Here is a 24329-nt window from a genome sequence, read left to right on the forward strand (position 1 = left end):
AATTTTTATGCCAAATTTATATAGATAATGCTTCAGTTATACTTTGCAAGTGATATCAACTTTTTTTTTTTTTTTTAATAGAAATATTAAACATCCCTTCCTTTCATCTGAATATTTTTTGTTCGTCTCTTTTGCCATCTCATTCCTGTCATTCTCATCAAACTTCCTCAAGGTTGGAAAACCTGAAAAGGTTACTCCGTTACTGGTCTCGGTCATTCCTGAAATCCTTGGCTTGTGCGAGTCAAAGGTGAGTTACAATTTTGAGATAATCGGATAGGAACATACGAAATCTGAACTAACCTTTGCCATCCCTTACTGGAGACTTGCATCATGGTCTGTATGATAAGACGAGAATACTCTCCCACAACCATATGGCTTATGTTATGTTTCATTACAAGAGAAAGGAGGGGAGAGAGACACCAGATCAGCCAAGCCAACCATCCCAAATAATTTACTACCAGCGAACTGTCTCAAATTAATCCATAAATCAACTCCATCTTAGTGGGGGTGGTTACATCTATTCATAGAAAGAAATAAAAGAAATCAAAATACGTACTTGATTAGGACTCGAGACAGCTAGCTTATCTTCCAAGCTAAGGACTCTTAACATGGAAACCAATTTAGGTCAGCATTCCTAACGTCACTGACATAGGACTCTTTGGACAGCTAAGACTGATTTCGTAAACTTGGACTCTTGACATGGGATACAAAACTAACTAATTACTCAACAAAATACTAATTTTTGTGCATCCCCTTTACAGCTAGGTTTTGGGCTTTATATTTGTCACACCTCGGCCCGGTTCTTAAGGGTCAAGGGTGACGGGATGTCTCTAACATCCAACCAATCCCCCAAGGATCGCGAGTGCAGTACCCTATTTACAATCATTACTCACAAATACAGTAATCAGAGGCAGTGGAAACAATTAAATAATAAAGATAACAACAGTAATAAGAGAAGTCTAAGTGATATGCCATTTATATAAAAGATAAGTTTGTGAATACAACTATAATTCTCAAAAGTACCACAAAGTAAGAGTATACAAGAAACTATACTATAACTATATAAAGTGTTTATAAAGTATAAAAGAGTGGGGAGGTAGCCTGGACTGTCAGGCCAAGATCAGGAGAATGCACAATCATCACGTGCGCACGAAGTATCGTGCACTTCAAACTCCAGTGCCGCAAATCCAACATTAGAAGTAACTAAATCACCTGAAAAATAAGAATATCCACAGGGGTGAGCTCTCCACTGAGCCAAGTAAGGGAATGCATGCATACAAACACAATAAATTCATGATGCATGTCCTAATCTAGCATGCTCTTAGCAATCTAGCACAGATGCTAAGTCTCATGAGGTTTAAGTACTACTAGTGGTAGATGCTAACCTTGGTCCCGGAACTAACACATCGGTCACCCGAGTGAAACCATTCTACCACGGTGGGGACCCGCCAGTTTCGGAACTAACACATCGGACCCCAACAGACCCCCAAAGACCAACCCTGACTGTTTATTCCCACAGCGGAGTACACACGCTAACATGGGACAGAAGATGGCACCCCGGCATTATCCCTTCGGCTGTACCACGGGTTGTCCAACACCTCTTCCCCTGTTGGTAAGGGACGTAGTACTGGGTGATGATTAATAACCTAGCCCAGTGCAATCTATTCATGATGATACAAGCATGATCAGCTGAATTATAGAGTACTGAATTCCACCATCAACAATTCACAATAATAATAACATCAATGCAATGCAATGCAATATGCTGATGTGCAATCCTAAATCATATGCATTCTAATGCATCAAAATACAAGCTAAGAAACTATATGCATCAGAGTAGTTTCAATGATGCATGATATGGCATTCAGCATAACAACAAATTAAGATGAAAAACACGCCCAAATTAAGTTCAAAGTTCCCTTACCTGAGATAGTCGATAAACTTAGTCAGATGGAAACCCAAAAGCCCAAGTAATCCTCACAAAAAATGGAGTAAAACGGTCCTAAATAAACATCAAAACATCATATATCAGTGAGGGTAATAGTCTAGGTCAAACCCTAAGGAATCAGTCCAACAACCACATAAAAAGGGGCAGCCGGATGCAGACTTCCAGGGAGCCGGTTAACCGCCCCTAGGCCTGCAACAGCATCCGGCTGCTTGGCCGAATTTGGGGATTTTGTTCCAATTGCATGGATCCTTGCATGCAAGGGTCCAATTTGATGATTTAGACCCAATTTAAGGTGGGTCAATAAAATTTGAGTGTTTCAATTCGATTTCACAAATCAATTTTGGGGATTTGGTCAATTTAACCTAATCTACCATTCTAGGGTTTGTAATCTAAACAATTAAGTTGGGAAATGGGTTGCTATGGGGCTGCTTTCAGGTCACAGCCAAATCTGAACCAAAATTTGGTTCAAAACAGGGTTACATATGCTGGAATTGGTTAAATAAGCTTAGGGAACCAAGCTTTAATGGCTGCTAAAGGTCTAGGCTGAAACTAGAGAGTATTTGGAGAAGAAATAGATGGGAGAAGCAGAATTTTCTGAGACTTACCTGATACATTAGTAAGGATAGAAGTTGCAGCCTTTGATTTTATGCTCCAAGGTCCTTTAATGGAGGTCTCCAAGCTTCCAACTCAACTCCAAGATCAAAGACTCCAAGGTAAGCCCTCCTTTCCCTTCTTCTTCTTCTCTTTTCTCCTTTCTTCCTTTTCTTTCCCTAAGGTTCTAAGGCTGGATCGATTCTTTTAGCTTAGGAAATGAATGAATAGTATTAGGATGTTGTATTTATAATAGATGGTAACTAAGTCATGTTTGCCTTAGTCAACATAGAATTAGTTTTAAGAAACACTTTCCTAATCTGATTTTTATAAAATTAATTACATATTCAGCCTATATCTAAGTCATACAGGCTATGTCATGTGACACAATTAGTGATCCAGCTGAGGTAGACTATGGGAAGCTGAATCCTTCACTGGGGACTTGGGTCCCCCAAGAGAAAATTACCATTCTGCCCCTACTATACTATTTAAGTAAAAATACTATATTTATAAATACAAGAGGGAATTCTTACCCATCAATAGGCCAAAGACAGTGTGAGGTTCCGTAGGCTATCAATCCAGCATGCCAAGCTTATGTGTTGTCTTTCGCTAGACACCTCAGACTCCTCTAAGGCCAAGGTAGTTGGCTATTCGATATGTCTTTATAGACGAGTCATGAGATTAGGTCTGAATTTCTTAATCGAGACGGCCCACAACTTAGAGGCTAGCATGGCCAAATATTGAACCAGAACCTGAAATCACACAGGTTCCAAAAGTTTTTTTTTTTTTTTTTTTGCAGGTTTCACAATATTTCAGTACATTACATTGAAAATACCTAAAGCTAAAGCCCAAACCAATCTATTTCTAAAATCAGCGCCTATTTTTTAACCGGGACAGCATTGGAAAACTGATCACATATCTGAGTTGCTGAACGAAAATATCAGGGTTAATCTTTTGTTGTCAATTTTGCCTTCTTCAGTGCACATGGAGAGAAAAATCTCAGGTGTTCTTTCAGTTGATTTGGGAGATCATTCCCCGCTCAATATCTCAATTTGATTGTTTGTCATCAAAACTTGAGTTTTTCTTTCTTCTAAATGAATGGTGGCTTGGTTGGGTTTGTACTATAGTATTGAATGAATTATGTTGGAGCCTTGAAGGACCTTTGACCTTTCATCACACGTAGCTCATGAAGATTTTTATTGTGCAGTAAGTAAGGAACATATGAAGCCATTTCCAGTTTCTTATTACACACTTACAGCAAAAGAGCTAGAAGATAATGGGTACTATCTAACTCAACCAGGTAACTTAAGTTTTTGATCTTGAACTTTTTCAGTAAAGAACTATTGTTAATTAGTTAATCTGTTTTTGATTGTTAGGTAGCCCTTAACTCAACTTACTTGGTGCAGATTTTATCTCCACTCTTCCTTCTCCTTCAGGATCTCCCCCTTGTGAAATGCTGGCACTTGACTGTGAGATGGTGAGGCTACAATTCCAAATTTTCCTCTTTAGAATTAAATGAAATGTATGTTGCATTGAAAACCATGTAAACTTTAAAGGAAACGGAGAAGACATATATGACAAACTCGAGAAGTACTACTGTCATATTGCTGCGATCCCAGGGTTTGGAAACCCTATTAGGTTCGCTATGGGTCCACCCAATCACCGAATAGCTCAAATCAAGAATGGAGTGGTAGAATCGTAACTAATATGAACAATAAAGGGTCCTTGTTGACAATAGGTACTAAAACTCGGAACTCGGTACCAACTTAGTCCCTTGAAAAATCGAGTCGAGTTGAGATCTTGCTGAGTTGGTGCATTTTTTTTTTTTTTAATCGAAGCCTAAACTCGGTGGGTTTTAGACCTAGTTTGGGTCTGAAACTTGGTATTCAGCTTATTTTAGGCCATTTAAACACAATGACACTATCATATTTTGCAAAAACAAAGTCCAAATAAGAGTTATATACCTATCAAACTTAATTTGGTGTACACGAATGCTGTCAAAATCGCTTTGAATGAAAATATTTTCTCGGACATCAAAACAAATGAATATTTTACCGCATTTTTTGTTTTTAGCAATGTTTTACCATATTAAGATTTATGGAATTTTTAGATTTGAGAAAACCCCAACATTAGAAAGTTGCAAATTGCACCTACCGCCGAAAATCCAGTTTTTGTTCTTGAACTGGGGGGTTGACTTTTTTTCCTTTTGGAATTTAATTTTTTAGCTATTTTTATTGGATTCAAATAGGGGGGTATTTGCTTATTTATGAATAATATCTTAAGTAAATGAAATACAAATGCAAAAACAAGATCTCGAGATCTGGCACTCATATTTAAGTGTCTGTCTTAGTTCATGGCCTAAATAAGTGTCTGTATACCACGGTTTGGATAGATAGGTGTCTGTATACCAAGATTTTCCACCAAGATCTCGAGATCTGACACTCATATAAAGGAGTTTGGGTCGAGATTCTCAAGATCTTGAGAACTCGGCGAGATCTCGGTCGAGTTGTTGCACTTTTGAAACTCGAATGCCAATTCGTCTCGGTTTCTCAAAAAACCGAGAAACTCGCCAAGATCTCGAACTACTTGACATAAGAAACAGAATAATACCCAAGTGTACTAACCATTCATGTATGGGGGTATTTCTGGAATTTTGAGGAACTAATAGGGATAAGGAGGGAAGTAGGGTATTAATTATTATGGTAATAAAATAAAGATTAACGCTATCGAAAGGAGGGGGGAGGGTAAAGGAACAGTCGTCTTCTACCTCTAGACACAATCAAGAGTTGGAAAACAGCAATGGTTCAAGTCAAAGGACTCCTTCGATATGCTTCTGTTGGTCCTGTGAATTCACGGGAAGTCGATATTGAAGAGTTCTTTTGATGCATACCAATTAACAATAGCCAACCCAAATAACAAGTAGAAGGGACTGAACTGCTGAAAGCCTGAAATCGAAACCTGGCGGACAAAAGGGAGTTGCAGGTTTGTTTCCCACTTGGTTCTCAGGGTTGGGAAGGTTTTTGGGTCTGATATTCAAGGGTTAGGGTCGCCTAAGGGAAGGTAACTTACAACCCAAATCTGAGAAGAAAAGAGAGGGGGACTAGGGAGATTGAAACAACCTTGCTGCTGGCTTTGTTACCGCCAGAACAGGGAAGGACTGAATGGATTTATGTACGAAGATAAGGAAGAAGAAGGAAGTAAAAGAATAAGAATAACAGAAGAAGAGAGATGGAATATCGACAAGATGAACAGAGAAGATGGGAGAAGCAGCGAGAGAATACAGGGACGAAGAAGAAGTAGAGAAGGAAGATTGGAAGAAATTGAAGAAGGAAGGAAAAAGGGGGGGGGGGGGAAAGAGACTGGAGAGGATGTATGCCAACAGCAACTCACCACACGATACAACAATTCTGCTAATCTCAGCTCATTCAATTTTCATTCATCCTCAAAAAAAATAGGGCTGCGGGGTCTGGGAAGGGTCATAATGTATGCAGCCTTACCCCCACTTCGCGGAGAGGCTATTTCCTGACTCGAACCCACGACCACTAGGTCGCAATGGAGCAACCTTACTGTTGCACTGAGCTCTGCCCTTGTATCATATTACATGTCCAATATATATATATAAAAAAAAGGAAACCAACTCAAAGAAGAAACTAACAAACTAAGCCATATCTAAGAAAAGGAAACTACCAAAGTAATCCTTACGTAATCTACCCACCCATCTAAAATAAAACAAAATAAACTTAAAGATTACTACGAGCCCCATTTAGACCAGAGAACCGGGTTGGCCTGGTTTTGTCTCGGCTTAGGTCTCCAAAGAGGGTCATTCCGGTCCAGCCAAGCCAATGCAACTGCCTCACATATGCTCACCTGGCTTTTCATAAACACCAAACACCAAACACCAAACACCATCTATTAAAAGTAAGTAGCCCAGTCAGTGTCTACCTATGTAGGATGGGTTCAGGACTTCAGTTATGTGTATCAGGTTTGGGCATGTGACGAGGACAAGGAGCCTGACCACCTTGCCCCCAAGACTTAGGATATAGGGATGTGCCCAAAAATTGGTATGTTGACAGGGATTCAGCTAAAATATGTCAAAAAGGCAGATTTGTGTGTCAAGGAAGGGGTGTAATACGTCATAAGGATACTGAATGTTCTTCTTCAAAGCCATATTCAACTGTCCAGCTTTTGGGTGCACGTCAGACACATACCCCAAACCCATATCCATGTCCTGTCATGTCAGCTTGGGACTCAGGTTTACATGAAGTGTCCAGGACCCCAGGTAACAATGGTGTATTGTCCAAGACTTGAATTCTTTAAAACTAGTTGCAAGAAAAAAAAAAACCAATGGCTTCAACTTTACAGCTACTTCATAAGCTGGAAGAGGATAGTTCTCGTAGAGACTAGTGTTGAATCCACCATATAATCCACAATGTGGCTGGCAAGATGATCTTTTACCCCCTGTTGCTGATTCCTCTTATCTATAAAAAAGAGATTACCCAGTGCACGAGGCTCCCGCTATTGCGGGGTCTGGGGAGGGTCATAATGTACGCAGCCTTACCCGGTTACCCCTGCTTTCACAAAGAGGCTGTTTCCAGACTTGAACCCGTGACCACTTGGTCACAATGTAACAACCTTTACCGTTGGACCAATGCCCACAAACAATGGGTCCAAAGCTAACAGGCATTACACAGTTCTCCATGATGCAGGCAAAGGTTAGTTAAACCCAATTCAACCCGCTCTAATGGATCCAGAAACAAAGAGAGAGGGAAAAGAACAGGTTTGTCAAATATAGAATAGAGAATCTGAACCTGGTTGCAGATATGGAATTGAAGAAGCTTGATGTTGCAGTTAATAGGGAAGAAAGTTCTTCTAGCTGCAAAAGAAGAGGGTTTAACTTCCAGCCACAGCTATTTAGGTTGTAGACAGTCATACCTCAATATCCAAAACAAAATTCCCTAAGAAATCTGCAAAATTCATAAGGACAGCCCTATATTTGATTCACTTTAGGACTCCTATTCAAACCGAACAATTGCCTCTTTAAGTTACTAAACAAACGGTTACAAGAATAGATCTTATCCATGTTTTTCCCTTACATACTCGTAAATAAACCTAAAAGTGTAGGAAATTGAACTGCTAAGGCTCTAGACATCTAAATGATAAGGCTACGACTCTTTCCCAACTAGTCCTGTTCATATTCAATGACTTAAACCGAAAGAAATAAGACTCCAACTCCCTAAAATTTGGATAATTAGTAATTCTACCATTAGGCTTTTATATTCCACAACAGTACAAAATAAAAATCAAGAGCTCCCCCTTGTTACCTCCAGGGAAATTCACAGATTGGGTCTTCACAAACACTCTCTTGTTGCGGATATCATTTGTCATGATGACTGGATCCCCCTCTCATCCCCCCTCCTTGCAGCAATATGGTTTGGCCTCTCCTCCTTCACTAGAAGGCCTTCTGGTTCTGGTGACAGAGTTTGCTGGACTCCTACTACTTCAGACATGTTCATCACAAAGTCTTCATGGGACCTTATCAGAACAGGAGCCCCAACCTCTCCTTGGCGAAAGATTGTTTGGTTCAAAGGTCACATCCCCCGGCACAGCTTCTGTGTATGGCGAGCTCTCTCCAACTGCCTCCCTACGCAGTCGTTCCTTCTCCACCATCATATTCCTGTGCTCCCTATCTGCTGCCTCTGCCGGACTGCCACTGAAGATATCGAACACCTCTTTTTTGATTGCCCCTCTCCTCAATTTAGGCAGGAGTTTTGGAGTGCTGCTGGCCTTGGAGACAAAGAATCCTTCCTTTCAACAGGGAGTGGATCTGGGTACACATGACATTCTCTGGAAACTCTATTTGTGATATGATTGGGAAGCTTGCTTTTGGTGCAACCATCTCTTCTATTTGGATGGAGTGCTATTCTAGAAGATGGTCCTCCAACTCGAGATCTCTCTGTCAGATTTGGGATTCCATCTTCTTTGATGTCATAAGCAAAATTCCTAGGCCCCCCTCCTCTTGTATTACCTCCCCAAGGAACAGGCATATTGTTGTTTCCTAGGGCCTTCCCTCTAATCTCTCCTCCCCTCCCATTGAGGGCTCTCCTCCTTGTAGGTAGCATTGTTTTTCTTCCTTTGCCCCCCTGAGGGCTTCCCTGTTTTTTCTTTTCCTTTTGGTAATGAATATTATTCACCAAAAAGAAAAAATAAAGATTAGCAAAGCCCAATAATTCCTCTTGCAAATGCTCTCCTGCTTCACTCTAACTTCAATGTCAAAGCAGCAGTGTAGGGAGAAGCGATGCACAGTTTCTGCAGTCTATATTCATATAGAAAAGGCATCATTCAGAATACAAAGCCTCCAGTGGTTCTATAGTGGACTATCGAGCAAGGATGGGAGTTCTCAAAGGTTCTATGTACATTAGTGTTGAATAATGTAAACCAGAATACCGTGGGGGGTATTCTGGTCTTTCTAGTGTTTATTTTTATGTACTGCCTAGCTATGTTGGCTATGGCAGGGTTATTTTTGTCATGTAATTGTAATTTTAAAAGTTATAAATAAAGGGCTTGGCTGATCACAATCGATCATACAAGCATTCTTCAAATTCTGGTTTTGATAACATGGTATCAGAGCACTCTTCTCTGATCTAGGGTTTTCAAAACCTTCCCTCCTCCATCGATTTCTTCTCTTCCATCCTCTCCATCGACTTCTTCTCTCTCTCTTCTTTCTCTTTCTTTGGTTCTCTCAATCCTTCAAGGGCAGCACTAATGAGGTGATCTTATTATGGTTTAAGTGCTGCCCTCCATTACACCTCAATTTTAATGCCATAAATACAGATCAATAGCTGCTGTATTTTTTCTCTCTGCGATTTGGAACTGCTCCTAATTTTTTTTGGAAATCGATCTCATAGCCTTGGAAGATCGATTGTTTACCTTGGAGCATCACTGGCAGGACTTCAGACAACATCTATCACACCTGCATTATCGTCGATTGAAGATCTCAAAGTTACAGCCCTTTTTTTCTGTTTATCGATCTCAACTGTCAGGGTTTTGAAAAACTTTCAAAACCCTGACACCTATCGATCTTGGCTTTCTGGGCTGCTGTTTGAGGAGTTTTTTTGAGGGATATTTCCCTGGTTATTCTGCTGCACTCGACCTGTTTTTCAGCCCCAACTGCTGCAGTTTTGTTGAAGATCTAATTTTTTAGTTTAGAGGATCGATCTCTATTTGGCTGCAATATGGGTGACTCAGAGATTACTTCGGCTGCTTCTGGAGGAGATCAGACTAGGACTGATTTTCTGCCCTATGCTGCTGCCATAAAGCTTGATGGCACAAACTATTTAATTTGGGCCAGATCATTACCCCTGACAGTGGCTGGTAGGGGACTCATTGGCCATCTTACTGGCACCACCAAGCAGCCTACTGAAGAAGGTGCTGCTCGTACTAATTGGGCTGCCAATGATGCAATGGTGATGTCATTTATTCTGAACTCCATGACCACTGACCTTTCTATTCAGTATCTTCTCCTTGACACTGCTACTCAGATATGGACTGCTGTCAAGGGTACTTATGGTCGTTCAGGAAGTGGGGCTCAGGTTTATGAAATCAGGAAGACACTTCAAAAAACTACTCAGAAGGAGATGACTGTCACTAAATATTACGCTGCCCTCAAATGTTTGTGGCAACAATTGGATCACTATGCTCGATTTCAGCCTACTACCAATGCTGACATTACTGCCTACCACACCTATGTAGATTAGTTTCGGGTCTACGACTTTTTGGCTGGCCTCAATGATGAGTATGACCCCATTCGGGTGCAGGTTCTTGGTTGGGTTCCTTTCCCCACTTTAGAGGAAACCTTTTCTTATGCGCATAGTGAAGAGACAAGGAGGGCTGCTATGATGATTGCTCCTAAAGTTGAAAGATCGGCCTTACAGACTACTGGCTCCACCTCGGATACTTCTTCTGATAGTGTTGCTGCTGCTACTACAACTAAAGAGCCTGTGAAGTGTGATCATTGCCACAAACCATATCACACTAAGGCTCAGTGTTGGAAACTACATGGGAAGCCTGCTGATTTTGAGGCTAAACGTGGTCGTGCCAAGTCTAAAAACAGAGCCAATCACACTGAAAGTGTAGCTCCAGCTCCCACTACTGATATTGGTTTCTCCCAGGAAGAACTTCAAGCTCTCCGACGTCTGTTGAACATATACTGCTGCCAATTCAGGTTCTTTCTTTGCCCGTACAGGTATTTCCTTTGCTGGTCATTGTGCATCAGTAGTTTCCACTCCTTGGATTATAGATTCCGGGGCTACTGATCACATGACAAGTTCCTCCAGTCTTTTTAACACATATTTTCCTGCTTCTGGTAAGGACAAAGTTAAAATTACTGATGGGTCCCTCTCCTCCATATCTGGGAAAGGATCCATTGGCTGTTCCCCTTCCCTTACATTATCTTCTGTGTTGCATATTCCCAAGTTTACCACTAACCTTCTCTCCATTAGCAGTATCACCAAATCTCTAAACTTTAAAGTGACTTTCTTTTCTATTCATTGTGTTTTTCAGGAACTAAACTTGGGGAAGACGATTGGATCGGGTAAAGTGCATGGCGGACATAGTTTGAGAACTCGCGAGATCTCGCCGAGTTTCTTGGTTTTTCGAAATCCCCAGTCGAGACTGCCTACGAGTCTCAAAATGTCAATATCTCGCCGAGATCTCGGATCTCGGTTTGACATAGGAAAATGCCCATCTAGGTCCTTTATATGAGTGCCAGATCTCGAGATCTTGCTGGAAATTTTTGGTATACAGACACCTATCTATGCCAGGAACCAAGACAGACAAGACAGACACTTATTTATGCCTAATATCATTTAAGTAAATGTTTCATTTACTTAAGATATTATTCATAAATAAGCAAATACCCCCTATTTGAATCCAATAAAAATAGTTAAAAAATCAAATTCCAAAAGGAAAAAAAGTCAACCCCCCAATTCAAGAACAAAAACTGGATTTTTGGCGGTAGGGGCAATTTTCAATTTTTTAACGTTGGGGTTTTTCTCAAATCTAAAAATTCCATAAATCTTATTATGGTAAAACATTGCTAAAAACTAGAAGTGAGGTAAAATATTCATTTGTTTTGATGTCCAAAAAACTATTTTCATTCAGAACGATTTTGACAGCATTCGCGCACACTTAATTAAGTTTGACCGGTACATAACTCTTTCAATATAAATCAGATTTAAACAATCTTGGACTTGTTGGAAAGCTTTCAAAACAAATCTTTCCAACAAGTCCAAGATTGTTTAAATCTGATTTATATTGAAAGAGTTATGTACCGGTCAAACTTAAATGATATTAGGCATAAATAAGTGTGTTTGTCCTGTGTCTGTCCTGCTTTCCTACTAACTGAAACTCCTATTTGGACTTTGTTTTTGCAAAAACTGATAGTGTCATTGTGTTTTAATGGCCTAAAATAGGCTGAATACCAAGTTTCAGACCCAAACTAGGTGTAAAACCACCGAGATGAGGCTTCGAGTTGAAAACAAAAAAAAGTGCACCAACTCGGCGAGATCTCGACTTGACTCGGTTTTTCAAGGGTCCGAGTTGGCACCGAGACCCGAGTTTTTGAACCTTGATGGCGGATTGTACCTGCTTGATGGAAATCCTGCATTTACCCAGGCTTTACCTTTTAGGCTTTGTTCCCCAGCATCATTCTCTTCTGAACTACACATATGGAGCTCTAGACTAGGACATCCACCTTTAGGTACTTTATCTACTTTATTTCCAGCATTAAGTAATACTTGTAATAAAGAAGACTTTTTTTGTAAGCCTTGTGTCTTGGCCAAACAGACACGTTCTAATTATCCCATTTCTAATAAAAGGTCATCTTCTTTATTTCATGTTGTTCATACTAATGTGTGGGGTCCTAGTAGAAAAGTTTCTCTTTCGAGTCATCGGTGGTATGTAACCTTTATTGACTGCTATTCTAGGTTTACTTGGGTCTACCTTATGCACACTAAAGGGGAGGTTTTTTCATGTTTTCAGCACTTTCACCAGCTGGTTAAAACTCAATTTAATGCCACTATTCAGATTTTGAGGAGTGATAATGGGAGAGAGTATATGGAAGGTCAGTTCCAAAAATACCTGGTTGCCCATGGAATCCTCCATCGGACCAGCTGTGTTGATACTCCAGCCCAAAATGGTGTGGCTGACAGGAAAAACCGCCACCTCTTGGAGGTAGCTCATGCCTTTCTGTTTGCTCATAATGTCCCTTTCGTTTATTTAGGGGATGTTGTCCTTACTGCAGCCTATTTAATTAATAGGCTGCCCAGTCGGGTCCTTAACTTTAAACCCCCTGTTGAGCTATTACTTAGCTCTTCCTCCTTTATTGTTCCCCCTAAGGTTTTTAGCTGCGTTTGCTATGCCAGGGATACAAGGTCCCCGGGAAAACTTGATCCACGTAGTCTCCGGTGCGTTTTCTTAGGGTACTCTGCTACACAGAAGGGGTACAAGTGCTATCACCCTCCATCCCGCCGGACTTTTGTCAGCATGGATGTCGTGTTTCATGAGAGTGTTTCCTACTATGTGTCCCCACCTCTTCAGGGGGAGAGTGTTAGTGAAGATGTGCTGACTATAGACTCTCCACCTCCACTCCAGTCTGTTTATAATGAGTCTGAATTTGTTCAGCCTGCTTCTAGTCCTTCCCCTGAGTCAGGGGGAGAGGTTCCTGTACAGGGGGAGATCACCTCCATTCAGGGGGAGCAAACCACCCCAGCCCAGACTCCTGTCCAGAGGACCATTAGTGAATTTCAGAGGAGGATTGATGCTAGTAACATGAAGACCTATGCAAGGAAACATAAGCAGGTTCAATCAACTGTTGCTCCCGTACCCATCCAATTGCCGAACCTGGATCCAGAACCTGCCTCTCCGCCTGGTAATGTTCCCTTTCCTGAGTTACCTATTGCTCTTCGCAAAGGTGTCAGGACTTGCACTCAGCATCCCATATCTCATGTTGTTTCTTATGACTCCCTTTCCCCATCATTTCGTGCTTTTATTTCTTCTCTTTCTTTTGTTCGTATTCCTAACAATTGGCAGGAAGCTCTATCAAATGGAAAGTGGAAGGCAGCCATGATGGAAGAAATGGAGGCTTTGAAAAAAAATAACACATGGGAGCTTGTGGTTCTTCCACCTGGGAAAAAAACCGTTGGCTGTAAATGGGTGTTTGTGGTGAAACAGAAGGTGGATGGCACTGTGGATAGGTATAAGGCACGGCTCGTGGCCAAGGGTTTCACTCAGACATACGACATTGATTACTAGGAGACCTTTGCACCTGTTGCAAAGTTGAATACCGTCCATGTGTTGTTATTATGTGCAGTCAACCTTGGTTGGGATTTGCAGTAGCTAGATGTTAAAAATGCCTTCCTAAATGGGGCACTGGAGGAGGAGGTGTATATGGACATTCCACCAGGGTTCTCTTGTGACAGAAATAAAGGAAAAGTGTGCAGGCTGAAGCGTGCACTGTATGGGCTGAAACAGTCACCTCGAGCTTGGTTTGGTCGATTCCACAAGGCCATGATTTCTGTGGGCTATAAGTAGAGTAATGCTGATCACACACTCTTCATCAAGAGGGTTGGTGAAAAACTCACTGTTCTTATAGTCTACGTTGATGACATAGTGGTTACTGGCAATGATGGTGATGAGATCAAACGGTTGAAGACCTTCCTTGGCCAAGAATTAGAGATTAAGGATCTAGGGAAATTAAGATACTTTCTTGGGATTGAAGTGGTCAGATCTTCTAAAGGCATATTTCTCTCCCAAAGAAAGTATGTCCTAGACTTGTTGGCTGAAACAGGTTTGCTAGGCTGCCATCCTTTAGATACTCCTATGGATCCCACTGTTCGGCTCAAGGAAAATGAGGGTGAGTCTGTTGATAAAGGCCGGTACCAAAGGCTTGTTGGGAACCTGATTTATCTTTCACACACTCGTCCTGACATTGCTGTTGCTGTGAGTGTTGTGAGTCAGTTTATGTATGATCCCTACACTTCTCATATGGAGGCTGTTATTCGCATTCTACACTATTTGAAGTCAGCTCCTGGAAAAGGCATCCTTTTGTCTGCACATAGTCACCTACGGATAGAAGCATACAACGATGCAGATTGGGCTGGTTTTGTATATCGCAAGTCTATTTCTGGGTATTGCTCCTTTGTAGGTGGAAATCTTGTCACCTGGCGTAGCAAGAAGCAAAATGTAGTTGCTCGTTCTAGTGCCGAAGCTGAATTTCGAGCTATGGCACAAGGAATTTGTGAGTTACTTTAGCTTAAAGGTCTGCTACAAGATCTGGGTATTCCTATTCGTCTTCCTATGATGTTGTACTGTGATAACAAGGCTGCGATCAGCATAGCACACAACCCAGTACAGCATGACCGTACCAAGCATGTTGAAGTGGATAGGCATTTCATCAAGGAGAAATTAGAAGATGGGCAGATCTGTTTTCCCTTTGTGACTTCTGATGATTAGTTTGCTGATATCTTCACCAAGGGCCTGCCTGGAAAGTTATTTCATCCTAATCTAGTCAAGTTGGGCATGATCGACTTCTTTGCTCCAACTTGAGGGGGAGTGTTGAATAATGTAAACCAGAATACCCTACCCCCCAGGGTATTCTGGTCTTTCTAGTGTTTATTTTTATGTTTTAAGTATTTTTATGTACTGCCTAGCTATGTCATCTATGGCAGGGTTATTTTTGTCATGTAATTGTAATTTTAAAAGTTATAAATAAAGGGCTTGGCTGATCACAATCGATCATACAAGCATTCTTCAAATTCTGGTTTTGATAACAATTAGGCTGTGTCTGGACCCTGGATGTGTGATTTGTATTTTCTTGTTTTGATGTTTTGGGAATCTATAAGACATAACAACCATTCAAAGCACACATAACAAGCATTCGGAATACAGATGGCTCCAGTAATCCTATAGCTGACTCTCTAGAAAAGATGGGATCATTGAGACATCCTATATACATTTGGCTATGTCTGGAGGGTGATTTGTATTTTTCTTGTTCTGTTTTAGAGGTGTTGTAAGCTGCTGTACTCTGTAGTGTTGTGATTTCTGCATGCTTGTTTTAACAAAGTTGTCAACTATTAAAAAATAAAATAAAATAAATCTAGGAATCAGGTATGTTGAGGTCAATATACTGTCCAGGAAAGAAGCCAAAACAAAGAATTGAGATTCAATTGGTGCCCCTTAGGATTGAAGTGGTGTGAGCAAAGAAGAGGAGGACTTCTACCTGAAGAAAGCTTCATGCGAGACTTTAAAGAAGTTCCCCAAACTATTAAACCAACAGATCTGTCTATCATCCCTATGGGAGTTTATATGTTTGATAGTGTAATTGTGATTTCCAAATCTTGATTCATATCTCAACCACTTGTTTTCTTTTCTATTTCTTTTTTGTTTTTTAATTTGATATCTTAATTTGGGTAGGTTTTTATTGGTATTCTTATGGTAACAAATATTGCATAAATCGAGAACAGAGCATTCCAAGAATTGAACTTGGGATCCCTCGCGCTATAAGCAAGAGCCGTACCACTAAACCCTGAGCTCTGATTCAAGGGCTGAACATTTTTTTCTACGCAATAATGTAGGAGTGATTTGAAACAATCAAACAATCCCCAAATTAGAGGATCTTGTTTCAAAGAAAATTCCAGATTCTAGGTAATCCTAGGACTGAGACTAAAACAAGGTATCAACATGGTATTCAACTGAGGTGGAGTATAGCAACACGGAGAAGTAATGGTTATTAACTTATTACTATTCTGAACCTGTAATATAGTTCAAAACGATAATAGGAGATGGATGAATATCGGTTGGACAGAATAACAATTAGCACAGGGAATAGAATAGGCTAATAGAATTCAAAAGTTGAAAACATATTAAAAATAAGTCTGAAACAGAATATAAATCAGTACCAAAGATCAATATCTAATCAAAAAGCTTATAATATTCCTACCAATTTCAGGAAACAGGTCTTGATCTTCTCCAGATCAGCTTCCACACCTTTTGCCGAGACAATAAAGTCAAGGAATGTAACCTTGGGCAGCATAAAAGAACACTTTTTGGTTAGATTACTGGCACCCTTTGGGTATCCTTCTTCATTTGGTGGATGACAGAAATGTTCATAGATTGGGCTCACACAAACTTGCCATGGTCTCAAATATCATTCGAGGTGCTTCTTGGGCACCTCCCTCCCCTTCTCCCCCTCCCCCCCATTTGGGCCACTTATAGTCTTCCCTCTCTCGGGCATCCCTAGGAGACCTTCCGGCAGAAGCGATCTGGTCACTTGGTCTGCTTCCTCTTCGGGCCTGTTCAGCTTGAACTCCGTTTGGGATCTTCTCAGACCGAGAGGATCGGTGGTCACTTGGTGCAATATGGTTTGGTTCCCTAGTCATATTCCCCGCCACAGCTTTGCAGTTTGGAGAGAGCTCTTAGATACCGCCTGCCGACACAATCTTTCCTCATTCAGGGGCTTATCCTTGTGGCCCCTTCTTGCATCCTATATTGAGAATGTTGACCACCTCTTGTTCAGCTGCCCATTCTCCTCTAGGATTTGGACTTCACTTCTTGCTCGTTGTTGGCCTGTCAGAAGGCACATTCTTCCTTTTCAACGGGAGTGGATTTGGGTCGACATGACTTTGGAGGCTCCTCAGATTGTGATCTTGTGGGTAAACTTGCTTTTAGCGCCACCATCCATCTATCATATTTGGATGGAGCACAACCTCAGAAGATGGACTTCCATCATCAGATTTGGGACTCCATCTCTTTTGATGTTAAAAACAAATTATCTGTGATGCCTCTTCGATTTATGGACTCCCCTAGGAATAGACATATTGTGTCTTCTTGGAATCTCCCCCTCTAGCTCCTTTGAGGGTGTGCTGTATTTTTCTTTTTTCTCCCCTTCTTGTATCTTGCTTCCCCTTTGGGGCCTGTTTCTCTTTGGTAATTAATTTTTATTCACCCTAAAAAAAATTTCTGTTACTTCATAAAAAGCTAAAGTTGCGATTTTTCCCGTTCTTATTTCATTCTTTAGTTCTATTTGAATTTTCTTGAAAATTTTCCACCCACTAAATACTGCTTCCATATATGTCTATAGCATCCTTAAAAGACCAAAACATTGTATGACGGCAGTATTTCAGACCTTGCAAAAGCATGGAATAATTATTATGTATCATTCTGAAGTTTTTAATCAAGGATATAAGGATTAGTGGGGGGCCAGTCTGAGCCAACTCTATGTAAGCATCATCCAGGATCCTGCTGATCCAGATGGATCAAGGTTGGGATTGGTTTGGACCAGTATGATTCCGATCCCTTAATCCTTGTTTTTAATCTGGAAATAGGTTACATCTTTGTTTTAAATGATCATCCTTTGAGCAAGAAATTTTGGGAATGTAATCTCTTTCTGGCAAAATAATTAATTGCTGTGTGTCGGAATCTTTTTTTCATGTCAGTGTGTCACAATCAATGGGTTTGAACTCACAAGGCTGACGCTAGTAGATGTTGATGGACAGGTACAGACTATCTACTTTACAATTGATTCCTGCTTTCAGAAGGATTCCATAATTTGTTTCAGCTTATTCTTCTCGCATTCTTCTCGCATTTGATTCTTGAAACTGATTCCACAATAACATTTTTTTAATGAAAGGTTCTAAAAGAGCTGAATAGTTTGAAGTTCTTCCTTATGCCAACAATAGTGTATGTAATATGAAGGGTCCTTTGATTTCACCTGTATTTGCCAGTAATAGGAAACAGTGTCTGCAATTGGTTGATGGTTGGGAGTTCACATTCTCATCATCCTTGGTAAAATGATGTCTATTGCAAAGAAATCCATATACTATTTTTTTTTTCATTTTTTTGTGGGTAGAACACTGCTTTCTATGTTGGCAAGCTGAAATACATTCAAATAACATTTTTACCAACCCATGATTTGCTCATCCTTGCTGCATCAACATTTTCTTAGAAGGAAATCTTAGCATGCCTTTATGTACTATGTATGTGATTTTGATGTAGCTTTTTTACCAACCTTCAGTTTGCTCATCTTGCTGTGTGTTGGTAATGTACCTCTAGATAGAAGAAGAATCCTTCTAGAGGCCAAGCAACAGGATCTAAAAGGGGCTGCTGGTTCGAATGGACAGAACTAGGATTTTAGGTCAATTTGTAGGGTTAAGTTTATGAGAATGGGGTTATATATGGTTTTAATAGGCAGGTCTAGGAGAAGCTAATAGTGTAGGTTTGAACAAGGTTTGAACAAAATTTAAAAATTTCAGAAATTAAGGTTAGGGTTTTGGGTTTTGGATTTTATAATTTAGGTTGAAATTAGGGTTTAAACTTGGAATTAGGGCAAGGAGCTAAGGTCAAGTGCTAAGGGCAATGAGAGGGATGTTCGGCTGTAATATGGTGCAATTCTGATGGCTGGTTAGGTCTACACAGGAATTTGGGGTTTTCGGGGTTTTACAGAGACAATGTAAATTAGGGTTTGAGTGGTTGGATGGGACTGAGATGAATATCGAGTGGAGGGGGAGGCCTAAGGGGGCTGTGGTTGAATTTTGAGGAGATTCTGATGAGGGGTTAATACTGGACAGGGTTAAGGGTGAGTAGGGTTTATGAAATTCAAACAAAAAACAAAGGGGAATCGATTGGGGGGGGGGGGGGAAGTAGAGGGTTAGGAACAGAATTGGGTCTCAAACTTACAGTAGAATCCACTAGCAGCAAGCTTGGACAGTAGAGAAGGATAGAACTACCTTCAGATTCAGGGATCCTCCCAGCCGTCACGGCGTAAGGAGTCGTAGGAGATCCACCTACCCTTTCTTCCATGATAGAACCACAAGGCAAACACTCACAAAGAGCAGCAGCAGCAACAATGGCAGCAAACGATTTTTTAATTCATAAAACTTGTGGGGGACCCTCCCACGATTTCAATATTAATAATAGAAGGCCATAGGCCAAATCCTAATCCAAACAAAACACTACCTCACTAAATCATGGAGGGATGAACCTAATTAAAACAACTTAAAATTTTAAAAGGGTTAAAAGACCTATCTACCCCTAATAACTTAAAGCAAAAGACACTTAATTAAATCACTTAAATTGAACCATGGTTTGAACTGGTTCAATTTAAGTTTACAAGTAAGCTGAAATAAAACCTAAGCTATGACCATGGTGCTGTATCAGTTGGTATGCTTTTGAAATTTCATACACATCAAGCATTTGGTTCTGGCTAGTAATCTGGTCACAATATTCCCAAATTCCCTACAAAGACTCTGAAGTTTGACAAGTCTCACTTTTTAAGGAAGATTTGATATTACATTAATTACTTCAATGTTTTCTACGAATCTTCCAAATTTGCTGTCCATAATTCTCCCTCTTTAATGCACTATCCCTTCTTCTTCCATTAATGTCTTATGTCTCTTCTCCTTTATTGCTTTACTATGTCATGGGTAATATAGGTATAAATAAGGTATAAATAATTAAACTTTTAAGGCAATTAATAGTGTCATGAATGAACAAAATATGATATAAAAAACTTTAGAAGAAGTTGTTAGGTTGTGTACATAACTACATATACCGTAGGGGTATAGTAGCAGCATAAGGTTGTTGGGGACCAAGTAGCAGCATAAGGTTGTTGGAGATCAAATAGCAGCATAAGGTTGCTGGAGACCAAAAAGCAGCATCAAGTTGCTGGGGACCAAGTAGCAGCGTCAAGTTGCTGCCTTGTTGGGAACCGGAAAAAAGAATGTTGTTTCTGAAAACCATAAATAACCATCTTCATGAGACAAAATGGTTGCTGAGGACACGAGCAGATGGCACGAACAAATAAAAAAAAAAGCAGATGACAGTATGACATTAATCCCATAATCAAGAGCAGCCGCGAATAAGATCCGAGATAAGTCAGATTTAAACAAATCTGAGCAAATAATCTCCAATAATTAACAGCAACAAATATCACTCTATTCAATACACATTACATCCACCAGACAAGCAGGCAATCATATTGTCATCCACAAGCCAAGATCCAATCATCAGGGGAAGTACTGTACACTTTCCCCCAACAAGAACAACACAAAGAGCAGTCGAGACAAATTCTGGCCAGCAAATATTGATCCCTCAAACAATCAGATGTATGCAACTTAAACTCAGATAAAGGCCTGGATATATGTAGTAAAGTAGTAGGGAACACAAACCCCACACTTCAACACTAATCGGATGAGAACGCAAGAACCATTGTGCACAAAATTCATAACTGAATTATGACAAACCCAGAAAAAATGAGATTTCAAATAGCAGCAGATCCTGGTGCCTGATGGACACCAGATCAAGGTTGGATGACCTACCAGAAGGGGGCAACAGTGCCCCAAAAGATCATACGAATCTGATGGTCAGATTCAATTTAATTTCAGAAATTGATGTAGTCAGAAAACCCCCCAAAAACAGAGTACCGCAGGTGACTTGGGAGAAATTCTCTTAGACAAAATCAGAGGTTCTGATGAGTCTCAAACCGTTATTGAGTTTATTCACCAAAGAGGCCAATAAAGTCCTAAATTTTCAAGATGATCCGATGGCCTGATGCACATAGAGACATAGTTTAATTCTGCCAGAAAAAAAGGAAAATAGGATGCCGCCAGCCATTGAGTTGATATAAATTCTTCCTGTAGATGATCTGCTCAATGGAAATCCAGAAATAGGTAGGGTTGTTCATGTAGATAGCATAGCAAATAGAAGACATTAGTTTTCCATTGATATAACTAGATCTCCATGGTAAAAATTGCAGCAAATTGGTGGCTGCACACCACAACGAAAAACCCTGAAAAGGACTCTCAAAACAGCGGAGAGATTTGCATGTATGATACCAAATCGACTATCATCCTTTATTTATAATAGCAAGCCAAATAGACTCCTAGTAGGAGTATACACTATACAAGACTAAGACAAGGAAAAAGAAACATAAGCATATCACGATAGGGACATCACCAACTAATCCTAGTAGGAGTATATCGCAGGGGATTTGACAACCATACCCTTGCGGTATATTTCTGAAACAGAAGTCTTCGAGGGATGAGGGAGTATGTGTACAGGCATGGATGGTGAAAGAGAATGAATAGAAAATACCACCAAAGATAAAAGTGCCAAGCTTTTCCCAAGGCCTGAAGCCACTCTAAAAGGATCATCATTGTTGAGGGAATGTGCCTTTGTCTCTTGGAATCTAGAATTCTAGACCATGAAAGAGATTGACCTTTGTGGAGAATTTCCTCCATTGGTTTTAGGTGCCTCTATGGCCGATGGTTGGAAAGGGGCCGAGGGACATCTCTGAAAAAGATTTAACAAAACCTTGCATGCTTTTAGACAAGCAAACATGCATATCTGGATCTATCATTAATCATTCTACCATCGTCATGCATCTTGTAGTTTTCTTAATCTCAAAAAAGGAAAGAAAAGTCCCAAATATGTGTAATATTTTTTTTCTTATGAGTTGATACTTAGCTCCCTACTTTGATTATGTTATTCAGCTGCATTTATTTATTTGATTTTGGATGCATAAATTTTAAGGATTCAACTTTTTTGGGCAGAGTTGTATAATATCATTGCAACTTCATGCTATTTGTTATATTCTTCTATGAAACTAATCTTCTCCCAGTTTTTCCTCAGGTTATGTTAGACAAATTGGTTAAACCTTCCAATGCTATTCTTGACTACAATACTAGGTACATTTTTTTTCTTTCAAAATTCTGACTAGCTACTTTCTTGAAGAAAAATTTCTTTTGCTTTCTTGAAAATCTTTAAGAATGTGCGACTTAGGTTTAGTGCTCCTGCTTTTGCACTTGTTATGTTGTTAAGTTGCAGGTTTGATATGACATAAGGTTTTCCCTATGGAATGTAGTCTATTCTGAAAGAAAAGGCTTTTAATATTTTTTTTTGGGTGAATAAGAATTTCAATACCAAAAGAAAAAGAGAAGAAATTACAAAAGGCCCTAAAGAGGAAGAGCCCAACCAGCCAGCCTAAGCATTAGCCAGAGCAACCAAGGAGACATTTGAGAGACCCCAGGACTGAACAATGGTCCTGTTCCTACAGGTGTCTTTACAAGTAGAGGGAGGGAGTAAGGATAGTTTTGCTTTAATTTCAAAAGAAATGGAATCCCAAATCTTTTGGAAAGGCCGAGAGATGGAAGTCCATTTTCTCAAATTACGCTCCATCCAAATATGGTTAGGAGTACATGAAAGCCATCTTCCGACCGTGTCACAAGTAGAGGAGCCATCGAAAGTCATATCAATCCTAAATCCATTCTCTAGCGAAGGGAAGAATACGCCTTCTGGACAGCCAGCATTTAAGGAGAACACCCTTCCATATTGCACTAGGACAATCAAAGAATAGATGGTTCAGGTCTTCATCATTGTTCCAGCAGAGGCAGCAAGCACGAGGAAGCGAGATCCGCGGCTGCGAAGAAAGGCTTGAGTAGGGAGACAATTGTTGAAAACTCTCCAGCCGTAAGCAATGCCTAGGAATGTGATGCTTGAACCAAAGGAGCTGTGCAAGGGACAAGGGGCCTTTCAGCGAATAAAATTCCAAGCAGCCTTGGAAGAGAAGGAGCAAGAGTCGTTGGAGTTCCAATTGACACAATCACCTCTCGAGGCAACCCTTTTAGTGACCGGATGGAGGTCATTCCGGATAGGAGTGAGGATAGGACTAGAGATGGGGAGCCCACCATTGTGGTCTAAAATATCAAAGAACCAATGAAAGCCTATGTAAGCCTCGAGGAGTAGATGGATCCGAGGGTAACCCGATGAAGCGAATTCCCATAGGGTGCCGGTTGTCAAGCCGTAGGTAGGTAGACCGACCATCACCAATGGTAGAGCGAATGACTCAAGAGCCAAATGACACCGCAATGATTTTCTTCCAAACCCAGAAGCATCGGAACCCACAGAGGCAGTCCAAATGGAATCATGGCAAAGGCGGCCCGAGTAGATCCAATCAACCCAAATGCTCTTCTTTTTTGAGGCTATCTTCCAGAGGAGCTTGAAGATACCAGCTGAGTTCACTTCTTTGATACGCCGAATGCCTAGACCTCCTTCCTTCTTGGGAAGGCACACTGCAGCCCAACTCAAGGGATGAAGAAACCTGGAGGAGTCAGAGCCCTTCCAAAGGAATGAAGCCATAAGAGCTTCCATGGCCTTGATAGTAGATTGAGGGAGTCCATAGATACCCGACCAGTAGATATACGAGGCTTCCAGAACTGATCTAATGAGGGTTAGCCTGCCAGCATACGAAAGAAGCTTGCTTTTCCATAGCTGAAGTCTCTTACGGATCATGTCCAACAAAGGGGTGCAGTGATGAGCAGAAAGTCTAGCAGTGATCAAAGGAATCCCCAAGTATTTGGACAGCAACCGACCTTCAGGTGAAACCAGAGATGGCTAGGAAAGTTGTTTGTCACCTCAATAACTCAACAAAGAAGATGAGGGACTTGGATGGGTTGGCGCAAAACCGAGAGCTCTTTGAATTCTTGGAGACAAAGTAAAATAGTCTCTAAGGAGGCAAGCGAAGCCTTGGAGAATATCATCAAGTCGTTTGCAAAGGCCAGGTGGGTGAGCTTGAGCCCTTTACACTTGGGCATAGGAGAGATGAGCTGCTGGTCGGTGCAAAGTTGGATCTGCCTGGAGAGGATTTCCATGGCAATAGTAAATAAGTAGGGGAAAGAGGGCATCCTTGCCGAATCCCCACATCAGCTCCAAAGTACCCTGCCGGACTGCTATTAACTAA

At 40.7% G+C, this 24329-nt stretch overlaps 1 protein-coding gene across 3 annotated transcripts in view; it reads left to right on the top strand.

Annotated features, from left to right (window-relative positions):
- Positions 1–24329, top strand: part of LOC122667547 (small RNA degrading nuclease 5-like) — a 40477-nt gene that overhangs the window by 6008 nt on the left and 10140 nt on the right. For 2 of the 3 annotated variants that reach the window (XM_043863857.1, XM_043863859.1), the window contains 4 exons: positions 3747–3839; positions 3946–4016; positions 18031–18090; positions 22223–22278. In XM_043863857.1, the coding sequence (XP_043719792.1) occupies positions 3747–3839; positions 3946–4016; positions 18031–18090; positions 22223–22278 (280 nt within the window). The remainder of the gene's footprint in view (positions 1–3746; positions 3840–3945; positions 4017–18030; positions 18091–22222; positions 22279–24329) is intronic. The other variant, XM_043863858.1, reaches the window with a different exon arrangement.

Source organism: Telopea speciosissima, chromosome 7 (assembly GCF_018873765.1).
Source record: "Telopea speciosissima isolate NSW1024214 ecotype Mountain lineage chromosome 7, Tspe_v1, whole genome shotgun sequence".
NCBI classification, from domain to species: Eukaryota; Viridiplantae; Streptophyta; class Magnoliopsida; order Proteales; family Proteaceae; genus Telopea; species Telopea speciosissima.